Below are 19,549 nucleotides of genomic sequence, written 5' to 3'. Positions count from 1 at the left end.
AGAGATTGAAAAATTCTGTAAAATAAAACTGCCCTGGCCAAACACATAAGTGGCACAGAAATCAGGGATAGCAACAACTGTGGTTCAGCTCCAGATTTATTGCGCTTTACCCTGTTTTTAATAAGCTTTTGTTACTGTCTCGTTTGTGTGAGGTTGTATCAAGTCTGGGATTCAGTGCATGGAGGGATTTCAGTGCCTGCATTTCATACCTGACATTATTGGAATGGTTGATTGATTGTATCCCCATAAACACCACAGAAGTTCACCCAAGGTGCTGTCAAGTAGTGTAAACAAATACTTGATTTACTTCTGGTTTCTCTAAAATACTGAAGTCTGGGGCCTGAGACTTAAAGACACTTCGTCTTTGTTTTTCAAATATATGACCCCAATAGTCTGAAGATTTGTGTTTGCAAAACATTGAGACTGAAGAGATGTTAGCCTCTCTTTTCCTGCTGTGCACCCATTTATCCTAAGGGCTGTAGTTCTGGTCTGTTAACACTGGGTGTTTTTCATGCCAGTTCTTGGACACATGGTGATTCCTCTGTTGATTTCCCACAATCACTGATGAGGGACTGTGTTCCATAAAATTACTGGTATGCAAATAGCACTGGAGTGGCTGATGCCTGTTCTTTTCTCCCATTCCATTTCTCCAGATACTGGGTGTTCCGATCCTGGGGCCGTGTGGGCACTGTAATAGGCAGTAACAAGCTGGAGCAGATGCCATCAAAAGAAGATGCCATTGAACACTTCCTGAATTTGTATGAAGAGAAGACTGGCAATTCTTGGCATTCAAAGAACTTCACTAAATATCCCAAAAAATTTTACCCGTTGGAAATAGATTATGGACAGGTAATCCTGAAATGCTCCTGTCCCAGGTGGAGCATTGCTGAGATTCCCTGCTGTCACTGCTCTGTTGTGTGCTTGCTCTTGGATCACTTGCACTTAACAAACCAGGGGAATTAAAATGCAGCTGTTGCATCTTCTCTCTGCTCTAGGGGAAAGCTGTAGATCAAGGAGTACCATCCATTAAAATAGACCTGTTGGGAAACTGAGTTTTTTGATATCAAATCTAATGTCCCTTCAATGCTTGTTCCTGCTTACTCTGTAGCTTTAAGGATATTAATTTGAACTTACTCCAGCAGTCTTTTCACATGCATCTTGTATGAAAACTCGATGTTTTAAAATTTAAAATAGATGCTTCTCTTCTGTCTGCTGTCTCCAAAATCCTCCCAAATGCTGTAGCAACTCCAATGCAGCCTTCCACTTAGTGCACATTCTGAGCAGTCTGAGAAAGAAATTATTCACTGCCACTAATATTTGGCTATTTAGACAGCTAAGCTAAATAAGAAGTATCTTCCTTCTTTTCAGTGGGGGTTTGTGTGTTTACTTAAGGGCATACCTGTTACCTGAACTATTTTCAGACTAAACAGTTGAATGCTGTTAATAGCTATAAAGTTGCCAGAGCACATATTTTCAAGACATTGTGTTTTTCTATGGCCAAATTAACGGATGTCATCTTTCAGTGCAAAGCACTCAAAGCTTGGCTTTAATTCTGGAAATTTGAATATTGCAGTGGCAAAGTGTCTGTCTCAGTGTAATGTACAGTATTACTTCAAGCACTTGGCTGATGATTTAGTCATGTAATGCTCTCTCCATGAAGGCATCAACGTGGTATTATGGGTAATTGATGATTCCTGTAAACACCTATGGCAGTTTTTATTACAGAAACTTGGTGAAACTAGTTATTACATCTGTTTTGTCATAAAAGCAGCAAACAGTCACTTTTTCTTATGAAGGTCTATGCAGCAGAAAGCTTGCAGAAAAAGAAATTAATACTTGCTTGAGGTGAAGCAGCAATGCAGAGAGAGAGTTCCTATTCCCTTATTTCTACTTTCTGCTTATTTTTTACAGTGCCATCTCTTGAAATAATATCTGTCCAATTACTGCATAGGTGTTTTTTAAGCCCATTTTGTTCCAGAATGTCACAGCAATGTCCCACACTCCCCATGAACTTCAGGCTGGTCATAGTATGCACACACTAAATTGGTTTTGAGTTGTTGCCATGACAGCCAGCCTGTTACTTTTATCCTTTGTGATTTTGCTAATTCTGATACTATTTTTACCTTCCAGGATGAAGAAGCTGTCAGGAAACTGACAGTAGGTGCTGGGACAAAATCAAAACTCGCTAAGCCAATCCAAGATCTTATTAAGATGATCTTTGACGTGGAGAGCATGAAGAAGGCAATGGTGGAATTTGAGGTGACTACACACATTAATGTTTCTCCCTTCTAACCTACCATCATGCTTGCACAAACAGAAGCAAGTTCTTTGCAATCCAGAATGCTTCATACTTCCCAAAAGCCAAGTGTGATTTTTAGATCTGACTAAAAATAAAGGCAAGAGTCCGACTGGAATTTGCCAAGCCCTGGAAGTCGTAACTTAGTTACGATACATGCAGTTCTTAAAACACAGGTGCATTTTTTGTCTATGGCTTGGTTTGAAAGACAGGTGTTTGCTAAGGGAAGCAGAAGCTTCCCTTTGGACTGAAAAAAACGTGATTCTTCCGATTATTATAATTTTGGAATTAAGAGAGCTCTCAGGCAAAGATATGGGGGTAGGAATAACAGTTCTTTACTAGTATATCTAACACGACAAACAAGAACAACAACAGCTATGAAATTACCCACAAACAGAACAGTAACTCAGTCCCAGTGTTTTTTGGCTGCAGGCACCTTTTCCCTGAGCTGCAGTTCCCGGTGCTGGGGGCGGGCGGGTCCCGCAGAGCCGCAGGAGGGCTGGGGGTGATGGCAGAGCTGTCCCAGGGGGAGAGAGAGATGGAGAGAGCTCTCCGCTCACGGTGTTGGTCCCAGTGCTCAGCAGAGTGCTGGATGGTGGTAGTTCACAGCAAGAAGACAGCCGGGCAGGGTCCAATAGTGGTTTCCCGGCACTGGGATGGCAGGGATGGGACACAGGCGGCGATCGTCCTTCTCGTCCAAACTCCGCGGGGGAAATGGGCCGAGGCCCAGCCTTCCGCTTCCTCTTCTGGCTGTTTGAATCTCTCGGGGTTCCCTCTTCCCTCCTGTCCCCTCCCCCTTGTCACCAGGGCCCAGTCAACAGGTATCTTAGCATGACAATGGAGAAAATTCCACAGAGGGGAAAAAAAAAGGAAAGAACTAACCCTCAACAGTCTATCAGTGTCTTCTGTTTAACAAGCCTCTGAGAGAATTGTCTACCAGTGCTGGGAGCAGTAATAGTGTGGTTTTGTTTGTTTGTGTTTTTTTTTCTACTCACACCTGCATAGTGACTGCTGTTTGCTGAATGCTCTTAAAGTACTAACAGATAACCGATGTGCCACGTGACACCGGTGACATTGCTTTTTTGTAAGCAGGGAACCACATTTGGGGACTGGAAAGTGCAGGAGTACCATGGATTTTGGTAGCAAATGAGATGTACCTCAGACTAAAGAAATGCTGCCAGTTGGTACATACACTGATGGAAGTGTCTTGTCAAAGTCCAGATCCTCTTCTGCACAGGGTGAACTTGAGATTGTTTTGGTTGTATTTCTCATTTGTTCTAATAAAACTCTGTTTTCATCCATTCTTCTTGATCCATCCTTGCAAGCTTTCAGAGATTGGTTTGGTAGCATTATATGGCTCTCCTTGCACTATTTAACTGATGTGCAGAGATCCTGCTGGTTGTTTTAATGCAGCCATTTGAACTAATTCTAAATAACAAATTGCAGGTTTTTTTCAGCCAGCTTAGTTATCCTGCCTAAGACTTGACATTTAAGCAGCTGCTCTTTGCCCTCTGTATCATTATTTGGTGTGCTTACGTTTCACAGAAGATTTTCTGCAGCTTACCTGAAAGCTTTCAGATGGCTTGCCCAACATTTTGTAGTACCTTGGGTTAATTATGTTCTCCTGTATCTCCAGTGGTACTTTACATCAAAGTCTTATAAAATATGAATATTTTTTTGTAACTGTAACTGCCTAAAGACTCTGAACTGATCATCATCTCATATCATCTGCAGATCTATACCAGAACTGAGACTCCAAATGGGCCCATCCTCCTATTAGATTTATCTTCCTGTACTGATGCTGGTGAACAGCAGTTTTCTGATGGGGGAAATATTTTTCCTGGTTAGAAGTTTCTATGTGTCCTTCAGAAACAACTGCTTAGTTCCTTTAATTAGTCTGATCTTGGGGATTTTTTTCCATACAGGCATCTCTTGCTTTGCCAACGGTGTAGCAAGTTCTTGGTTGTTCATTGCATGACAATGGATTTATCTGATAAATTTATCTTCTTGCTTCTGACATAGCTTTCAAGAATTTCACCTCGACAAGCATATAGGAGTTTATTGCCATTATCTGTGTCACTGCTTTATGTGAAGTGGCTTGTTAAAGGACTGACTCGACTCTAGTGCTGTGTCCTCCCTTGCCTGGGTGGAAGGCAGACATCTTTCTTGCCTCTTGTACCAATCATAGTGCACACATCTTTGATGTGGAGCTAATTCCTCCCACTGCACTCAGTGCACCTAGTGGTAATTTCAGTGCTGCTGTTTTAAGCCCAGCCCCTTGGCTGCTGTGCTCTTTTGGCATATCTAATGATAAAGCTTTGGATGCAGTTTAGCTTTAAACCAGATTTGCAGGATTCTCTCTACCTCCCATGGGTCATAGGAGACAGATTCCAGCCCTTCGGCTGTTTGTGGGCTCTGTTGGAATTGTGCTCCTAAATCACATGATTGAGGGTTGTTTTATTTTATAGCTGTCAGTGTTTGTGTTAGTGTTTGTATGTGATACTTTACATGTTTGTATAACTTATAGTTAGTATAGGTGTCTGCAGCTATTCTGCACATCCAAGTTGAGTGGCCTATTTTACTTGTACATGTCCTGCATGATTTTTCAGCTAATAATGACATAATACAGATTGATACAAGTGGTACTCAGCAAGAGAGTATTGGCCCCAAAAGTTTGGGAGCTACAGATCTATTGCAGATTGGTTTTCATTAGATTATTAAGATTGTCTTTCTGCCTTTTATGTCCCCAGGGCAACACCATTTTGAAGCCTGTCTTCCCTCTTGCAGCCCATCTTGGCTTTTCTTGGTATCTGGCTTTATCTACGTTTAGGTGTCACTAATGGTGGAAGTTCTCCTAAGCCCAGTACAGTGCATGCAATCTCCATGCAAAATCACTTCAGGGCTTTTACCCCAGTCTCTGTGGCTTGGAAGAGCCTTCTGAATTCATCTTGCAGAAAAGATTTGCATACAGCCTGGTTTCCTAGCTGCAGTAGTGGATAAATAATGTGGGACTTAGCCAGACAGTATGTGATAGCCATGGTTTCATAGGATTTTCTGTCCATGAGCTAAATCTTAAATCCATCAACTTCAATAAAAACTGGTTTGCCCTGCAGAGTGCATGGTGAGTACTGTCAAGAGTCTGGAAGGTGTATGAATGTATGATCTTTCTAAAGCACTCACTGGGGTTGATTTTTGTTGAACCTTTTTGCATTCAGCTGGTCCTTTAACGATGTAACGATTTCCAATACTCTCCCAAGATCCATCAATACACAAAGAAAACCAATGTTAAATTAAATCAGTGGATAAATGCAGGCAACCAAGACGTTGCTTTTAAGTTAGTTGAGGGGTTTTGGCTCATTTTTCATGAATATGAAGCACCTAACACCATCTTTGCATTTGACCCTTGATAATTGCAGGGTGAAGTTGGAAGAGGGTGTCTGGATTATACCTAGAGACACAGATGATCTTATGAACAAGAATTCCTTCATTCAGTTTGCTTCTTTGCCAGCCTTAAGTGTATGGTTATTTAAGTGATTAAGGAATGGATCTGACACCATGTTAATATTAAACTTGATGCCAGATACTTAATATCCTATTTTTTGTGTTACTCTAGCATGTATGCTTAGCTTCCTGTTGCAGTATTCCTTTGGTTATAGGATGTCTTCTCAGTGATGTGTCCTTCTGACATAATTCCTCAGTGCACAGAGTCTAAAATGTTTCCATTCTTTGTTGGTCAGTCCTCTTAGCCTGGAGAAATTAGTTCTCTAGAAACCAGAGAGGGAATGCTGCAGTGGTTTAAATGTAGTGAAATTTGGGTTTAATATTTATATCTTTATCAGATTGACTTGCAGAAGATGCCATTGGGAAAACTGAGCAAGCGACAGATCCAGAGTGCATACTCCATCCTGAATGAGGTTCAGCAGGTGAGCATAAAAGAGATGTTAGAGCAAAAAAAAAAAGTAATTCAGAAATTGTTCTGGGCTCAGTGGGGTGAATGCTGAGCTGTGCATATAAAGATCTGTGTTTTCTCTGTCTCTGGAGAAGAGGATATGGCTTCCATCAGTAATCAGTTAGTTCTCTTCATTATTGTACCAGTGTGGGCAGTACTTGTGTCTTCAGCATTTTTGTAGCACAACCTTTAGGCCATGCCAAACATAAATGGCAGCTGAGCAAATGAAGCTGGTGCCTTGATCTAGTAGTGAGCTGGTGTTTCCAACCCAGGGAAGTCTACCAGAGGATGAGAGTAAAGGTTAATTTGACACAGGAAAGGGTCTGGTTTGATAACGCTGTATTTACACATTGTGATCTAAACCATTCCAGAATCACTACGTAGTATTGCCTTTACTGATTGGAAAAATGTACCAGCATAACCCACTTTTTGTGTCACAGGCTCCCTGGCAAAGCATAGATACAGGAAGTTCTTCAGTTGCTAGAATAGACCAGAACCTTGACAAGGATAGGCACCACTTATACATCCTGAAGACTTTATTTTGCCCTCCAGAAACATAATCCCCATTATTTTTCTCATACACAACTGTATGTATTTCTGTGCAAATACTGTGACTTGCTACACACAAGACAATTAAACAGAATTGTTCTTTTTAGTCCTGTGAGAGTTTCAGCATAAGCACTATTTGCCTTGCTGCTCCTGTGTTACTCCTTAAGTATTTTGTGTGTTTTTATTGCAATGTAGACTTAGTCTTACTCAGTAATTTTCTTTGGTGCTTGTTGTCTCATCTAGGCAGTTTCTGACAGTGGTTCAGAATCCCAGATTTTGGACCTCTCCAACCGGTTTTATACACTGATTCCTCATGACTTTGGCATGAAGAAGCCACCTCTCCTAAATAACTTGGAATACATTCAGGTACTGACTAGAAACTGGTTTTTGCAAATGTTGAAAAATGTTGTTTGCAGGCAACACGTCTTGATGTCAGACATCTAACAGAGAATATGTGAGGTTTAACACTTATTTAACCTCATAAAAGCAGAGGTAAAGTGTTAAAACTTCATGAGCAAAAAGATAATCTGAAGAAAAACAAGTTTAACCTCATGAAAGCATGAGGTTAAACTTGTTTTTCTTCAGAATACATTTTTGTTTATGTGCATGTCTCTGTGTAAATTATATGCATAAGGTATTAGAAGATAAAGATGTTATGTATAGATATGTGTGTGTATATTTTAATATATTTGGGTGTGTACATGTATTTAAAGACAGTGTTGTTGTGTTATGAGATGGCACCACGTGGCCTGTGATTGTCATCCACTTTTTTTAATTTGGGATATCCCAGATTTACTGTGAACATGTCAAAGGCCTAAGTAACATTACCTGTTTCAATTCTTCAGGCTAAAGTGCAGATGTTGGACAACTTGCTTGATATTGAGGTTGCTTACAGCCTTCTCAGAGGTGGAAATGAAGATGGAGATAAAGACCCAATTGACATCAACTATGAAAAACTTAAAACAGATATTAAGGTAAAGGAAGTAAAAAGCAATGAGTGGATGTGAATACAAGCTGATGTCCTGTTAGTTTAGGAGTAAAATAAATCACCCAAACTGTAACTGAGTAACATGGCACTGAGATATGTTAAGGAACTGGAGCATGTGTTCAAGGAGATGCTGAAAGAGCTGAGCTGTTTTGACCTGGAGAAAAGAAGGCTCAAGAGATACTGTGTCAATATGTAGGAATACCTGATGGGAGAAAGAAGGAAAGAAAACAGAGGCGCAGATACTTTCCTCAGTGATTTCCAGTGACAAAAGGCAATGGGCATAAACTGAAATACAGTAATTTGTGTTTAAACAGAAGAAAAAGCTTTTGCTGATGATGTTGTTTGTTTTGGGTTTTTTAATTTGTTTACTCTGACAGTGGTCAAACATTGCCCAGAGAGGCCATGGAGGCTCTGTTCTTAGAGGTATTGAAAGCTGGACTAGACTTAGTCTTTGGCTGACCCTTCTTTGAGTAGTGGAATTGAAAATCATCTCAATTTCCAGCATTGTCTCAGACATTCTGTGGCTGTCTATACAGACATACAGATATCTGTGCATCTTCTCTAGCTAGGAATGTGTTTCCACTTCAGTGGTCGAGGAGGTTTAAAGGGGGCAGTTGCAGACATAGGGTGGATGTTGTCATATCATAAAATGGCTGCTACTCTGTGTGCTGAGGAAACTTCTCATTTGCCTCTTTGCAGGTTGTTGACAAAGATTCAGAAGAAGCCAAGATTATCAAACAATATGTGAAGAACACTCACGCTGCTACACACAATGCATATGACCTCAAAGTTGTGGATGTAAGCTGGGCAATACTGGGGTTTATCTTTGGGAAGATGAACTCTTCTAAGTTGACTTGCTTGTCTGCAATTGCCTTATATTTTTCAGTAGCTTACTCAGTTTTCTCTGTTAAAGTTTTCTCTGTTTTGTCTATGATTTGGTAGAACATTTTCTTTTAATTAGAATAGCAAAAGTCTAGGCAGAGATAAATCTAATGAGGTGTTTTTGCTTTGGTGTTTTTATTTTAATTTAATTTGCCTCAAAGGGAAGGTGGAGGAGTAGTCATCTGAAATTGAGCCTTAGTTCATTGAATGATTTTTTCAGAAAAATAGAGCCTCATGAAAATGCAGAAGAAAAGGTGCAGAAGTAATCAATAACAAGTACTGCGTGATTGCTGCTTCCTCTTTTTTGCTAGCACGACACAGCCAATTACGAACGCTAAAACCCATCCCAGTCAATTTCCCTAGTAGATCAATGTGCATTGCAGATTGGATTAGTTTTTTGATTTTTTTTTCTTCTCCCCTCTGATGAGTTGCATGAAGGCAATGGTTTATTTGCTTGGCTATTCTTTTCCTCCTGTCCTCTTCTAAACTGAAGATCTTCAGGATTGAGCGTGAGGGGGAGAGCCAGCGTTACAAGCCCTTCAAGCAGCTCCACAACCGGCAGCTGCTGTGGCACGGCTCCCGCACCACCAACTTTGCCGGGATCCTCTCGCAGGGTCTGCGGATAGCTCCGCCTGAAGCTCCTGTGGTAGGTGAAATAGCTTCTCTGGCTGCCTCCATTCCTGTGCCCAGAGGTGGCCACAGTCAGGGACAACCTGAATAAGGGAATTTCTGTGTGGGGAGGGCCCTGTTTTATTTGCCACCATTTAGACAGCATCATGTCCCCTGAGTGGGTTGCTCATTGGTGTCCACAAGAGCTTGAGTTGCAGCTTTGCTCACCTAGGAGCCCAGACAGGTGGATTCAATGCTGCCTTTGTGTTATCTTATTGCCCCAGTTTTATTTGTTTATTAATTTATTTATTTCCTTCTTGCAGACCGGCTATATGTTCGGGAAGGGGATCTATTTTGCAGACATGGTATCCAAGAGTGCAAACTACTGTCACACATCTCAAGCTGATCCCATAGGTTTAGTGCTACTGGGAGAAGTTGCCCTTGGAAATATGTACGTAACTTATGAAGAGTATCTGCCAAGTGTGCTTAATACATCCTCATAGAAGGTGATGCTAAGATTGCAGGCCTTCTCTTCAGTGTGAAGAAAAAGCATGTGTTCTTTCTTCAGAGACAAGATCTGTTTTTTTTCTTAAAATAAGAGCTATTGCAGGTTTAGCTGAATCTTGTACAGAAAGCTAACATCATTAAAATAGTAGCCAAGACAAAGAAGGGCTGTTGAGTTCTAAAAGACTAGAATTTAGATTAACTTTATATTAACTCATCATAAACTAAAACCTAAAAAAATATCTTTTTTTTTTTCCACTGAGATAGTTTAAGACAAATGTGAAGTGCTATTGTGTGCTCTTTGTGCTGTCCAGGTACGAGCTAAAGAATGCTTCCCACATCACAAAATTGCCCAAGGGAAAACACAGTGTCAAAGGTAAGCATTAGTAGTTGTCATTGGTAATCTGTAATTGATGGCAGACTTGGGTTGTGGTGTTCTGCTCAGCAAAGAGAGCTGTAGTCACTTCTTAGCTGTACTTCCATTAAGAAATTGCATGATGTTGCCTATTAGTTGCATCAGGATGTGTATATGGGTGTTTTAAGATGCAAGTTAATACACTCAGAGTGTTAAGACTGAAGGTGCTGAAGTTCAGGAGGAAACTTATATTTGATGTTACACTGGAGAAAATACAAAGTACATTCTCCAGCTTATTCGCTTTCATCATAACAATACTGTGCATTTTAGAAGAAAGATTAATAGATCAGAAGAGCAATTGTTTTGCTTTCAAATTGGCTTAGAAGCTTGGACAGAGGGGAAAAGCTAGGAATAAGAGTTCAGATGGAACAGCTGCTCTCATTACACTTCTATCTGCAAAAAGTGTCATATATTGAAAAAGAAAGATGAGAGAAAAGACTTAGCTGTCTAATTCAAGCAAAAGAAATGGTAATCATGACTGTCTTCTGTATCAAGATGGGAGAGTGAAGAACAGTATCTTCAGTAATGAGTGGCTTATCTTAAACTATTCATTTTGAGGGGCTTAAAAATAGGTTGCCTAAAATAGAATAAAAAGTGATTTTGCACCTTTTTCTATACATGCTACTCATGTTCTTATGGATGTCAAATCAGATTTATATTGAAAATTTTAATGAGAATAAGAATTGGTTTGCTGTCTGAAAATGCTGCGATGTGCCTGTTTTCACTAATGGAGCTAGGATATAAGAGCTACAAATCTGTTTTTGTTTAGCTTTGATCATACAGATTAGATGTATAGTTAGACAATTAACAGTTGAAAATCTAAAATTCTCATTTTTAATGTAGCAGAGTACAACTGCCATAAATATGATGATGCTGAATTGAATAAACAGACTGTATTCTTTGTGTTCTGCTGAAGATACTTCTACACTTGATTTGAAAGTATATGTGAAGTAGTATTTGGCTGGCTGGATCATTTTCTTTTTGTGCAAAGTCTGTGTTTGCCTCCTAGATTTGTAACTAATGTTGTTTTCCCTTTCTAGGCTTGGGCAAAACCGCACCTGATCCCACAGCCACCACCACCCTTGGTGGTGTAGAGGTTCCCTTAGGGAATGGGATCTCCACAGGAATCAATGATACCTGTCTTCTGTATAATGAGTATCCTTTGCTGTTACATTGGCTGCACAGGGTGTTTGAGTGTTGCTGCATTTGCAGGACCTCACTGAGGCCAGTTAGGAGCTTTGCCTCACAATGTTTTGTTTGGTTTAAATCTGCTTTGGGGAGTATTTGCAGGCAATCTCTTCTGCACGGGGGATGATTTTACAGTTGTTGCACTTAAATTGTTATTCTGCAAAAAAAGGAAACAATACACGTACCAATAGCTGTTTCCCCACCAGGAACTGTACCAGAAGTTACTGGAGTGGTCAGGCAAAACTGCTCTGTAGTGTCTTGTCCAGGATGTGCTAGGACAAAGGGAGGGGAATGCAGCCTGTGGTTTCTCATCACTCTGGTCTGGTTTCTCCCCCATGGTGCTATGGTAGGCCAGCTTGGCCAGGAGGAGGTGGGGGAGGCAGCTCTGTTCTCTTGTGCTCTCTAGCAGATATTTTGCATTCCCCAGACCTCTGCAAGTGCTGATGTAAGGTACAAATGCCCATCAGAGATGTAGCCATTAATTCTCTTTCTGGGCAGAAGTGCTTGGAAATCAATTAGTGCTTTACATCCACAAAGTGGTCATGGGAATACAAATAAGTGATGTCTAAGGTGACATCACCTGTCTAGGTGATGTCTAAGTGATGTCAAATAAGCTCACTCTCTTCACTGCCAGTGAAGCAGGTAACCCAGTAATGCAATCTGTGGGTTTGTAGAAACTGCCTTTGGTCTTGGTAAGCTGTTTTCTTCCTACAAGGAGTCATGACAATACTGGTTTTATCTTGAGTTTTCTTAAATACTCTGTCTATCAGATGATGAGCTGTAATACAGTTGATATTAGCTAGTTGAGGTACGATGATGTATTGGTGTATTTCTTTTTTTTTACGCTCTGGGATTAGAGATAAATTTGAAGCCTAAAGCACTGCAAAACAAATAGATGAGCTGGGACTGTCTCTGGAAAAATAAGAATGTGCAAATACTTGCAGTCATTGTAGAGCTTTTCTCTGATTCAAGTTTGGGTTTTTCAGTGGGAAATTAAGAGGGTATTAATGACTTTGTGCTGGAAGGTAGCAATAGAACTGCAATTATAATTGTAAATGCTGAAATTGTAGCTCTCAATTTAAGCTATATGACTCCTCTGCTTAGATAACAAGAGAGATGTGTGTTACTCTGACAGAAAATAATTTTCAGGAACCACAGCCCCGTATCTAAGTCAGTTCACCTGCCTGTCACTCAGGATTCTTGCTGCACTATTCTCCACATGACTTATATGACTCCACAAGACTTTCCAATTGCTTGTTCCTACCTGTTATATAAAACATTTTCATTCTCATGGAAAAGTCAAATTTAAAGCTTTGTGCTTTGTGCCCTTTAGAACTGATTAATCACACAGGCACCTGTATGGTAACTTAAGTTCAAAGATGAAGTTCATTGTGTTTTGAGGTTCTTCTGTGTCATTAGTATCAACTACTGTTACTATTCCTTAACATTCTTCCCAGATATATTGTGTATGATGTTGCTCAGGTAAATCTGAAGTACCTGTTGAAACTGAAATTCAACTATAAGACATCACTCTGGTGAACAGTATTTAGAAGCCCTGTTAGAGTTATACTGTAGTTACACTATAGCGTTGACTTCTGACATGCTTAATGCATTGACTTCTCTTACCAAGATATCAAGAGCTAAACGGCAGAAAAAATTACTAAATCCTATTTAGTACAACACTTAGTGAAAGTTTTATATAAAAGTGTGGCAATACATGGACCTGAATTCTGATGAGAATGAGTACCTGGTTTTGTTTTATACCACTTCTAATTCTGGTGCTTTTAAGTGTTTCTTTTCATTGACCAAACTGACAAGAAAGAAAAAAGGAAATTATTCTGGTGTTCTTAGCCAAACAGAGCTGGGCAAGAGCAGGAGAAGGAACTTGAGCCCGTTGGTGATACTTGCTCTGTTAAGGTTCCCCCTTGTTTAAGGTACTCTTTTTCAGTTTTCACTTGACTAAACGATAAATGTGCATTTATTTTGAAGTAAAAAAAAAAATAAAAGCTAATTTCGTACCAACAGCTTTATGTTTCAAAACTTCCAAATTGTTTTTTGGGTTTGAGTCATAATTTAAATGTATTTGGTAGAATGTTCCTAAACATGGTATCTCTCTCAAGAATCAAATGCTAAATATTGAAATCTGTAGTCATGTTTCAGGAAGTTATGGTGAAATTAAAATTTGGACTTTACACTGAGACTTCATCTGTCAACAGTTGGTGTGGTAAACATGGAAAATGAGCGTGTGGCTGTTTGAATTTAGTATTAGCCCAAATAAACCTCCTTTAAATACCTACCTTCAACATGATCTAAGTTGGTTGTTGTAGACTCATGTCCTAACAGAGCTGTAAGCTGAGTTTGGGCTCAAGATGCGTTCATCAAGACCTGGAGTGAGGTCTGTTGCTATGCCATTGGTGGTCTTGAAATCCCTGTCTCAAAACAGCAATACAAACTTAATTTCGATGTTTCATGATGTTTGTTACTTCTCACTTTTAGTTAGTCACTGAGCAATATGGGAACACTTAACCACAGAGCAACATCAGATAGTTCTCTGCAAAAATTACTGATTTCCCTGAGGCATTAGGGAAAGTGATGGCTAATTCCCAAGAAGGGGACAGTTCAAGCTCATTCTGACGATTGTGGTTTCAGTCTTCAGTAACCTATGTGGAAACTGCAGATCTGTTTCCTAAAGTGTTGTGTCCTGGGCCCTATTGTAAAAGGAGGTAAAGCCAAAGTGGTTGCTGATGGTGCAGGTCTTTCCAGGACCCCTGAAAGAGAGGAGAATAAAGAGTGATAGATGAAAAACAAAGCTACTTTCAGGGAGAGAATGAAATGTAGAACTGTGTAAGATGTTTGGCTTGAGGACAGCTGAACAGAAAAAATTGATTGAGATTGGTGATAATGGATTTTGAAACAAAGTGAAGAGTGGGCTGTCTTCTGCCTCTTAAGTAGCTTAACCAGTGGCTAATCATTGTTTTGCTTCCAAAAAACCCTTTTGGTCAGTCACTTAAGTATGATCTTGTCAGTCTCTGAAAGAACATTGAGAACTTGTTTAATCTAGTTATGAGAATAGATGATTTTTTTTTTTCTCCCTCTAAAAAGGAGTTTACAGTTCAGTTTGGGACCAGGAGTTGAAGGCAGCTGCTTTTCATGCTCCCTCTGTCACCTGTACTAGAGGTGGCTGAAAGCTCCCTGTTGCTGCAAACCAAGCAGCACAAGGAGTGCTTTGTGCTGTCTATGTAGTGCTCAGTTATAACTGCAGCACAAGCAAGTACATCCCAAGCTGTCCCTAACCTCGCAAATACAGCAGAAAAAGATACAGGACTTTCTGAAGAGGCAGCAGGTGCCCTTTGGGGACTGTAGGAGAGCCCTGTGACCATGACCTGCAGTGAAATTTGATGTCAATCCAGACGCTGCCTCTGCTGCCAGCTTGTCCAAGCACAGAGCAGATCCGCTCTCCTGGAAGGAGGCACTGGTGCTGCCAGACCCAGTGGATGGACAGCCTCTCCCTAGGGCCAGGCTGGGAAGAACAGTGTGGTGACAATCACTGAAAGCTCTGCTTTGGGAGTACGAGCACAGAGCAGAGCTGGATGAATAGGTAGTCCCATTTCTGTCAGAAGCCCTTGAAAGGAATGAGTTGTCAAGACATTAGGTCCCATGACATCCTGTGCTTTTTTCAGGGGAGGCATGTTGAGGAATGGCTTCTGATCTAAATGTTGAAGTACCAAAAGCAGCAATTTATAAATATTTAACCATTTTATCTTTATTTAGCATGGCTGCAGGCTCTGTTGTAGAACAGCTCACAGACATTAAGATAGTCCATGCAGTTAATTGAAGGAAGCCAGCCTAGGCTTAATGATTGGCAGTCAGTGTAAATTCTTTGTGACTTGCCTGAGTTCATGCAGGAAAAAAATGTCCGAGAAAAAAAACTAGAGCACAAGTTGCCCTCCTGGTACTTTAGCCATAAAACAATGCCATTCTTCCCCTTCCCCCCTTCACTTTCTAACCAGAGGAAAGCTGGAGGAGAGCCTCCAAACAAATAATTTCTGTATGAAAAAGACCTCTGGACACATGAAACTTTGTCAATGCCATAAATAGTTGAACTCCTGTTCTTAAGTGAGGCTTGCAATATTTGTAGCTACTGAGATCTCTGCTTCAGCTTGCTTTCTGGGAGACTTAACACACCTCACTCTGTGAATTCTGGGGACATAATGACATAATTGTCTGCTGAAGTGTTATTGCAGCCAATTTATATCCTACTCAGTGTTTTGCCCAAATTATTTTTATGTATGTGTTGAGGCCCCTAACTTAGCCCATTATACTCCTGCTCCTGTTACACTCATAAAAATAGTTTCCACTGTTGTGGAAAATACTCCACTGTTGTGGAGTACGTGCATCTGAACAAGACCTTGTGTGTGCTTTCACTTTAAAATTAATGCCAGGCTGCTTCTCCAGAAATGGTCATTTTGGAGATGATGTGGCACCTATGAGAAGAAATGCAAATGTGGGTCCCAGCCAAGATGAGTTACTGTGATGATTTTCAGTTTTTCTGGTGTGAAGGCAGCATGTGAGCCTGTTGTGGGCATTGCAGATCACTTCCACAGAAGTGAGATACACAGGAACAGGCAAGGTGAGAAGGAATGACTTCCCAGCAACTCAAAGGGGAAACTACTGCTTCCCCCACCCCCTTGTTAAAGAGTAATTTCATAATGTGATTAATGCAGCAGGACTCAGACTTCACAAGAAGGTGCTTCAGTGACTAAAGAGCACTCTCTTGCCAGCTGTCTGTGGTTTTCTTCCTACAGCCAGGGCCTGCCTAGGGGAGATGAGAAAATGACAGCACGGCTGTCTCCTGTCCCGTGGATGCAGCACTACCTGCTCTGTGCTGACAGGACTCTGAATGCATTGGTCAGTAGGTAGTGTAACCCATGTCTTAATATCACCTGCAGCAACTGAGGAGCAATGGGAGCGTGGCAGTGCTCTCTGCAGCATTTCAGCACACACCATTAGGAACAGTTGCCTAACATGACCCTGGCGAGAGAGCGAATGGCAGCAGTGCAGCCAGTTTAGAGACCTCCCTCCAGCTGTGCCAAGCAGGTGAGTCAGCAGCACTAAGGCAGGTTGTTGGTATCGAGGGTGGATGTTTTCAGTCACCCTGCCCCACTGTCAGAAGAGTTGTGTCATTTCCATGTCACCCAAGTGCAAACTGCAAATTTGCCAGAATGGTGAAAGGATGCACTGAAAACATGTGTTTGTGTGCTCGCTGACAAAACAGCCCTGGCTGGGGCTTTGTCAAATGGGGTCGTGTTTATGTGACTTGGAAACAGCGAGCACAGGACAAAAGAAAAACCAGAACATGGAGATACTAGAGCATTCATTAAAGGCCAAGATATAAGAGGTCCTTTATCCAGGAATCATAATACAGTGTTGATTGTTACCCTTTCAACATAGTGAATGGTAATGGCTTCTGTTAAATATTTTCCAAGTGCAGCTGTTGGAATGAAATGAAGGAATAATCATCATTGTGCTGTTGGGAGATGAATTTTACCTTCACACCTGTTAATTTGTGAGATGATTGGCAGGAGATGTTTGGGGAGGGGCAAAATCTCTCTCACCTTTTTCATCTTTTTTTTTTTTTTTGCAGTCTACAAAGACTCCCTGAAAGGCACTGAGTCTTTTTTATTCCTTTTTCCTCTTTGCTCTGTAGAAACTCACACTCTTGAGGACTGTTGTGAAGTGTGATTGTGTTGTAAAACACTTTTCATCCCTCCCTTGCAAAGCCCTGACTCAGAGAAAGCTGTAGCATCGGGGTGGATCTGGGCAATGCTGCTTTCAGCGCAGCCAGGCCTGATGACAACGTTTACAAAGCACAGCAGTAAAAACCTCACTGGTGATCAGTATCTTCTATCAGCTGTGGAAGTCTTAGTGTCACCACTCTTCGCTGAGCATTGCCATACAGCCCTTGGAAAAAGGGGGGCACAGCTGAAATGCAGAGAAATATTGGTGTCATTAACATGTTTAACTGAGCCTGGAAGGTCTGGTCTACATCAGGCGTTTTGGGTGGTGGAAGTGTTTTATTAAAAGGTAGAAATTGTGCAGGGTTTAATGTTTTGGGTGGGGTTGGTGTTTGAAATAGCACAGATTACTATTCAGTTGTGTTTTATTACTAGTTTCTTTAGTTTTGTGCCCTACAGTGCTTTGCAACTGTCTACTGCAGCAGTTTTCTGTGGAGCTGTGCAGTATGGAAAGCTCTGACTGAAGTGTCTTAGGCCCTTTGGGGGCTGTGGGGATGGAAGGCTGTTTAAACAATCTTTCAAAATGACCTGAAAAGGGGGCTGGAAATGCAAGCTAGGCTTTGTATTTTATTTTTTCTCTTCACCTCCCCCCCCCCCTTTTTTTAGCTCTGCTACAATGTATGTAGAAAACCCTGGGGGGGATTTCTAAAGCATTTCACTCAGTATGTTTCTTTGATTAAAAACTGGCTTTTTTCCCCTTGAGCACAGGGCAACATTGATTTTATTTATTTATGTATTAAAATTGTTTAATAACATGACCTATATCCTGCCCCCTTCAACCTGCTAGAGTGCCTAGTCATCTGAGTTCATTAGCAAATTAAGAATACAAATTAAACTCTATTCCATGTCCCAAGATACACATTTTCTGTATTTTGTAGAATCTTTGGTTTCACCTTCATTTTCAAAGCATATGCATATAACTAGGCATAGGATCCATTTTGCATTACACCACTGTGCTCTTGGCAATATGTTTAACATGTGACACAAACTTAGCCTTGACTAAGATAAACTATTTATTTTGAGGCTCAATTTCCATTTTAGTATTTATATATATATATATATATATATATATATAAAAGGAATTTTGGTTGGTATAATAGGAGTAGATACTGTTATCAAAGCTAAACCTATGTAAAGAATCTGTTCCAATGGCAATTAAGGTGCTTGTGGTTCATGATGGTATCTCCATGCTTATACTTCTTGATGCAGAAGCTTTAAAATTCACTTTGGTGCAGAGATCTAAGAAAACTACGCAAAAAACCCCACTGCTGCTGCTTGAAGACAGCTTTTGGGGTGAAATGATAGAGGGCAGGCCAAGACAAGGTGCTTGTTAGGCAACAAGCACCCATTCTCTGGGGTTTGTTGGCTTTCCCTGGCACTGGGGGAGAACAAGTGAGACCTTGAGACTTGCAAGAGGCAGAATGCCACAGACCATGACAGCAGGGCCAGCCAGGGCTGGCTGTGCTGGGATTGTTTTGATCCCTTACCCCTCCTGAAGCCTCACCTGTGCAGTCGTTTATGAAAAGTGACAAGGACAAGGACAATGGGTGCAGTTTAGCAAAAAGTTATTACTCCGTGAAGGAGGATGGATATGATATATGGATATGATATGATATGATATCATATGATGGGATTGTTTCAAAGGCTCATAGGGAGCACAGCTACTTTGGGGTGGCCCTTTGTGATTACAAAGGCCTCCACCCTCTTCACCCCCATCCTGAAATGCCAACCACCCATTCTTCCTCATCCCATATAAGAAGGGCAGGGAACTCTGGAGCAAGTCCAGAGGACCATGGTGGTGATAGGAGGACTGGAGCACCCCTCCTGTGACAACAGGCTGAGAAAGTTAGGGCTCTTCAGGACTGGAGAATTTTGTGTGAAGACCTCATGGTAACCTTCCAGTATCTGAAGGGGAGCTGTAAGGAAGCCAGAGAGGGACTGTCAGGGTCTGTAGTTGTGATAGGACAAGGAGTAATGCATACAAACTGGAATAGGGAAAAATCAGGTTAGCTATTAGGGTGGTGTCCACTGGGAGGCTGGTGAGACACTGGAGCAGGTTCTCACCCGGAGCAGCTCTGGCTAGCCCAGCCCTGGAAGTGTTCAAAGCCAATTTGGATGCGTCTTCTGAGCAACCTGGTCTAGCAGAAGGCGCCGCAGCCAGCGGCAGGGAATTGGAACTAGACTGGAAAGAGTATAACGTCCGCTCCAGCTCCTTCACTATGGTAGTGCGGTCCCGCCAGGCTCCGGGACGGCGCCGTTCCCTCTCCTCCCTCCCGAGCCCGGCTCCGGGCCCCGCCGCCCTCACGGCCCGCGGGCGGAGGCCCCGCCCCGCGCGCGCGCCCGCCGCGCGCCCGGCCCCGTCTCCTCCCCCAGA

The 19,549-nt window shown here is 41.5% G+C and overlaps 1 protein-coding gene across 2 annotated transcripts in view; it reads left to right on the top strand.

Moving 5' to 3' along the window:
• The window catches only part of PARP1 (poly(ADP-ribose) polymerase 1), a 33,337-nt gene extending 19,843 nt beyond the window's left edge, over positions 1–13,494 (top strand). For both annotated transcript variants that reach the window (XM_062489334.1, XM_062489335.1), the window contains exons 13-23: positions 654–849; positions 2,131–2,259; positions 6,136–6,219; positions 7,038–7,160; positions 7,640–7,768; positions 8,482–8,580; positions 9,158–9,310; positions 9,597–9,724; positions 10,092–10,153; positions 11,233–11,347; positions 12,838–13,494. In XM_062489334.1, coding sequence (XP_062345318.1) covers positions 654–849; positions 2,131–2,259; positions 6,136–6,219; positions 7,038–7,160; positions 7,640–7,768; positions 8,482–8,580; positions 9,158–9,310; positions 9,597–9,724; positions 10,092–10,153; positions 11,233–11,347; positions 12,838–12,919 — 1,300 coding nt within the window. In that variant the 3' untranslated portion in view covers positions 12,920–13,494. The remainder of the gene's footprint in view (positions 1–653; positions 850–2,130; positions 2,260–6,135; positions 6,220–7,037; positions 7,161–7,639; positions 7,769–8,481; positions 8,581–9,157; positions 9,311–9,596; positions 9,725–10,091; positions 10,154–11,232; positions 11,348–12,837) is intronic.
• The last annotated feature ends 6,055 nt before the right edge of the window (positions 13,495–19,549 follow it).

Source organism: Cinclus cinclus, chromosome 3, assembly GCF_963662255.1.
Source record: "Cinclus cinclus chromosome 3, bCinCin1.1, whole genome shotgun sequence".
NCBI lineage: Eukaryota > Metazoa > Chordata > Aves > Passeriformes > Cinclidae > Cinclus > Cinclus cinclus.
The sequence above is the reverse complement of the archived record's forward strand: the minus strand, read 5'-3'. Positions and strand labels throughout refer to the sequence as shown.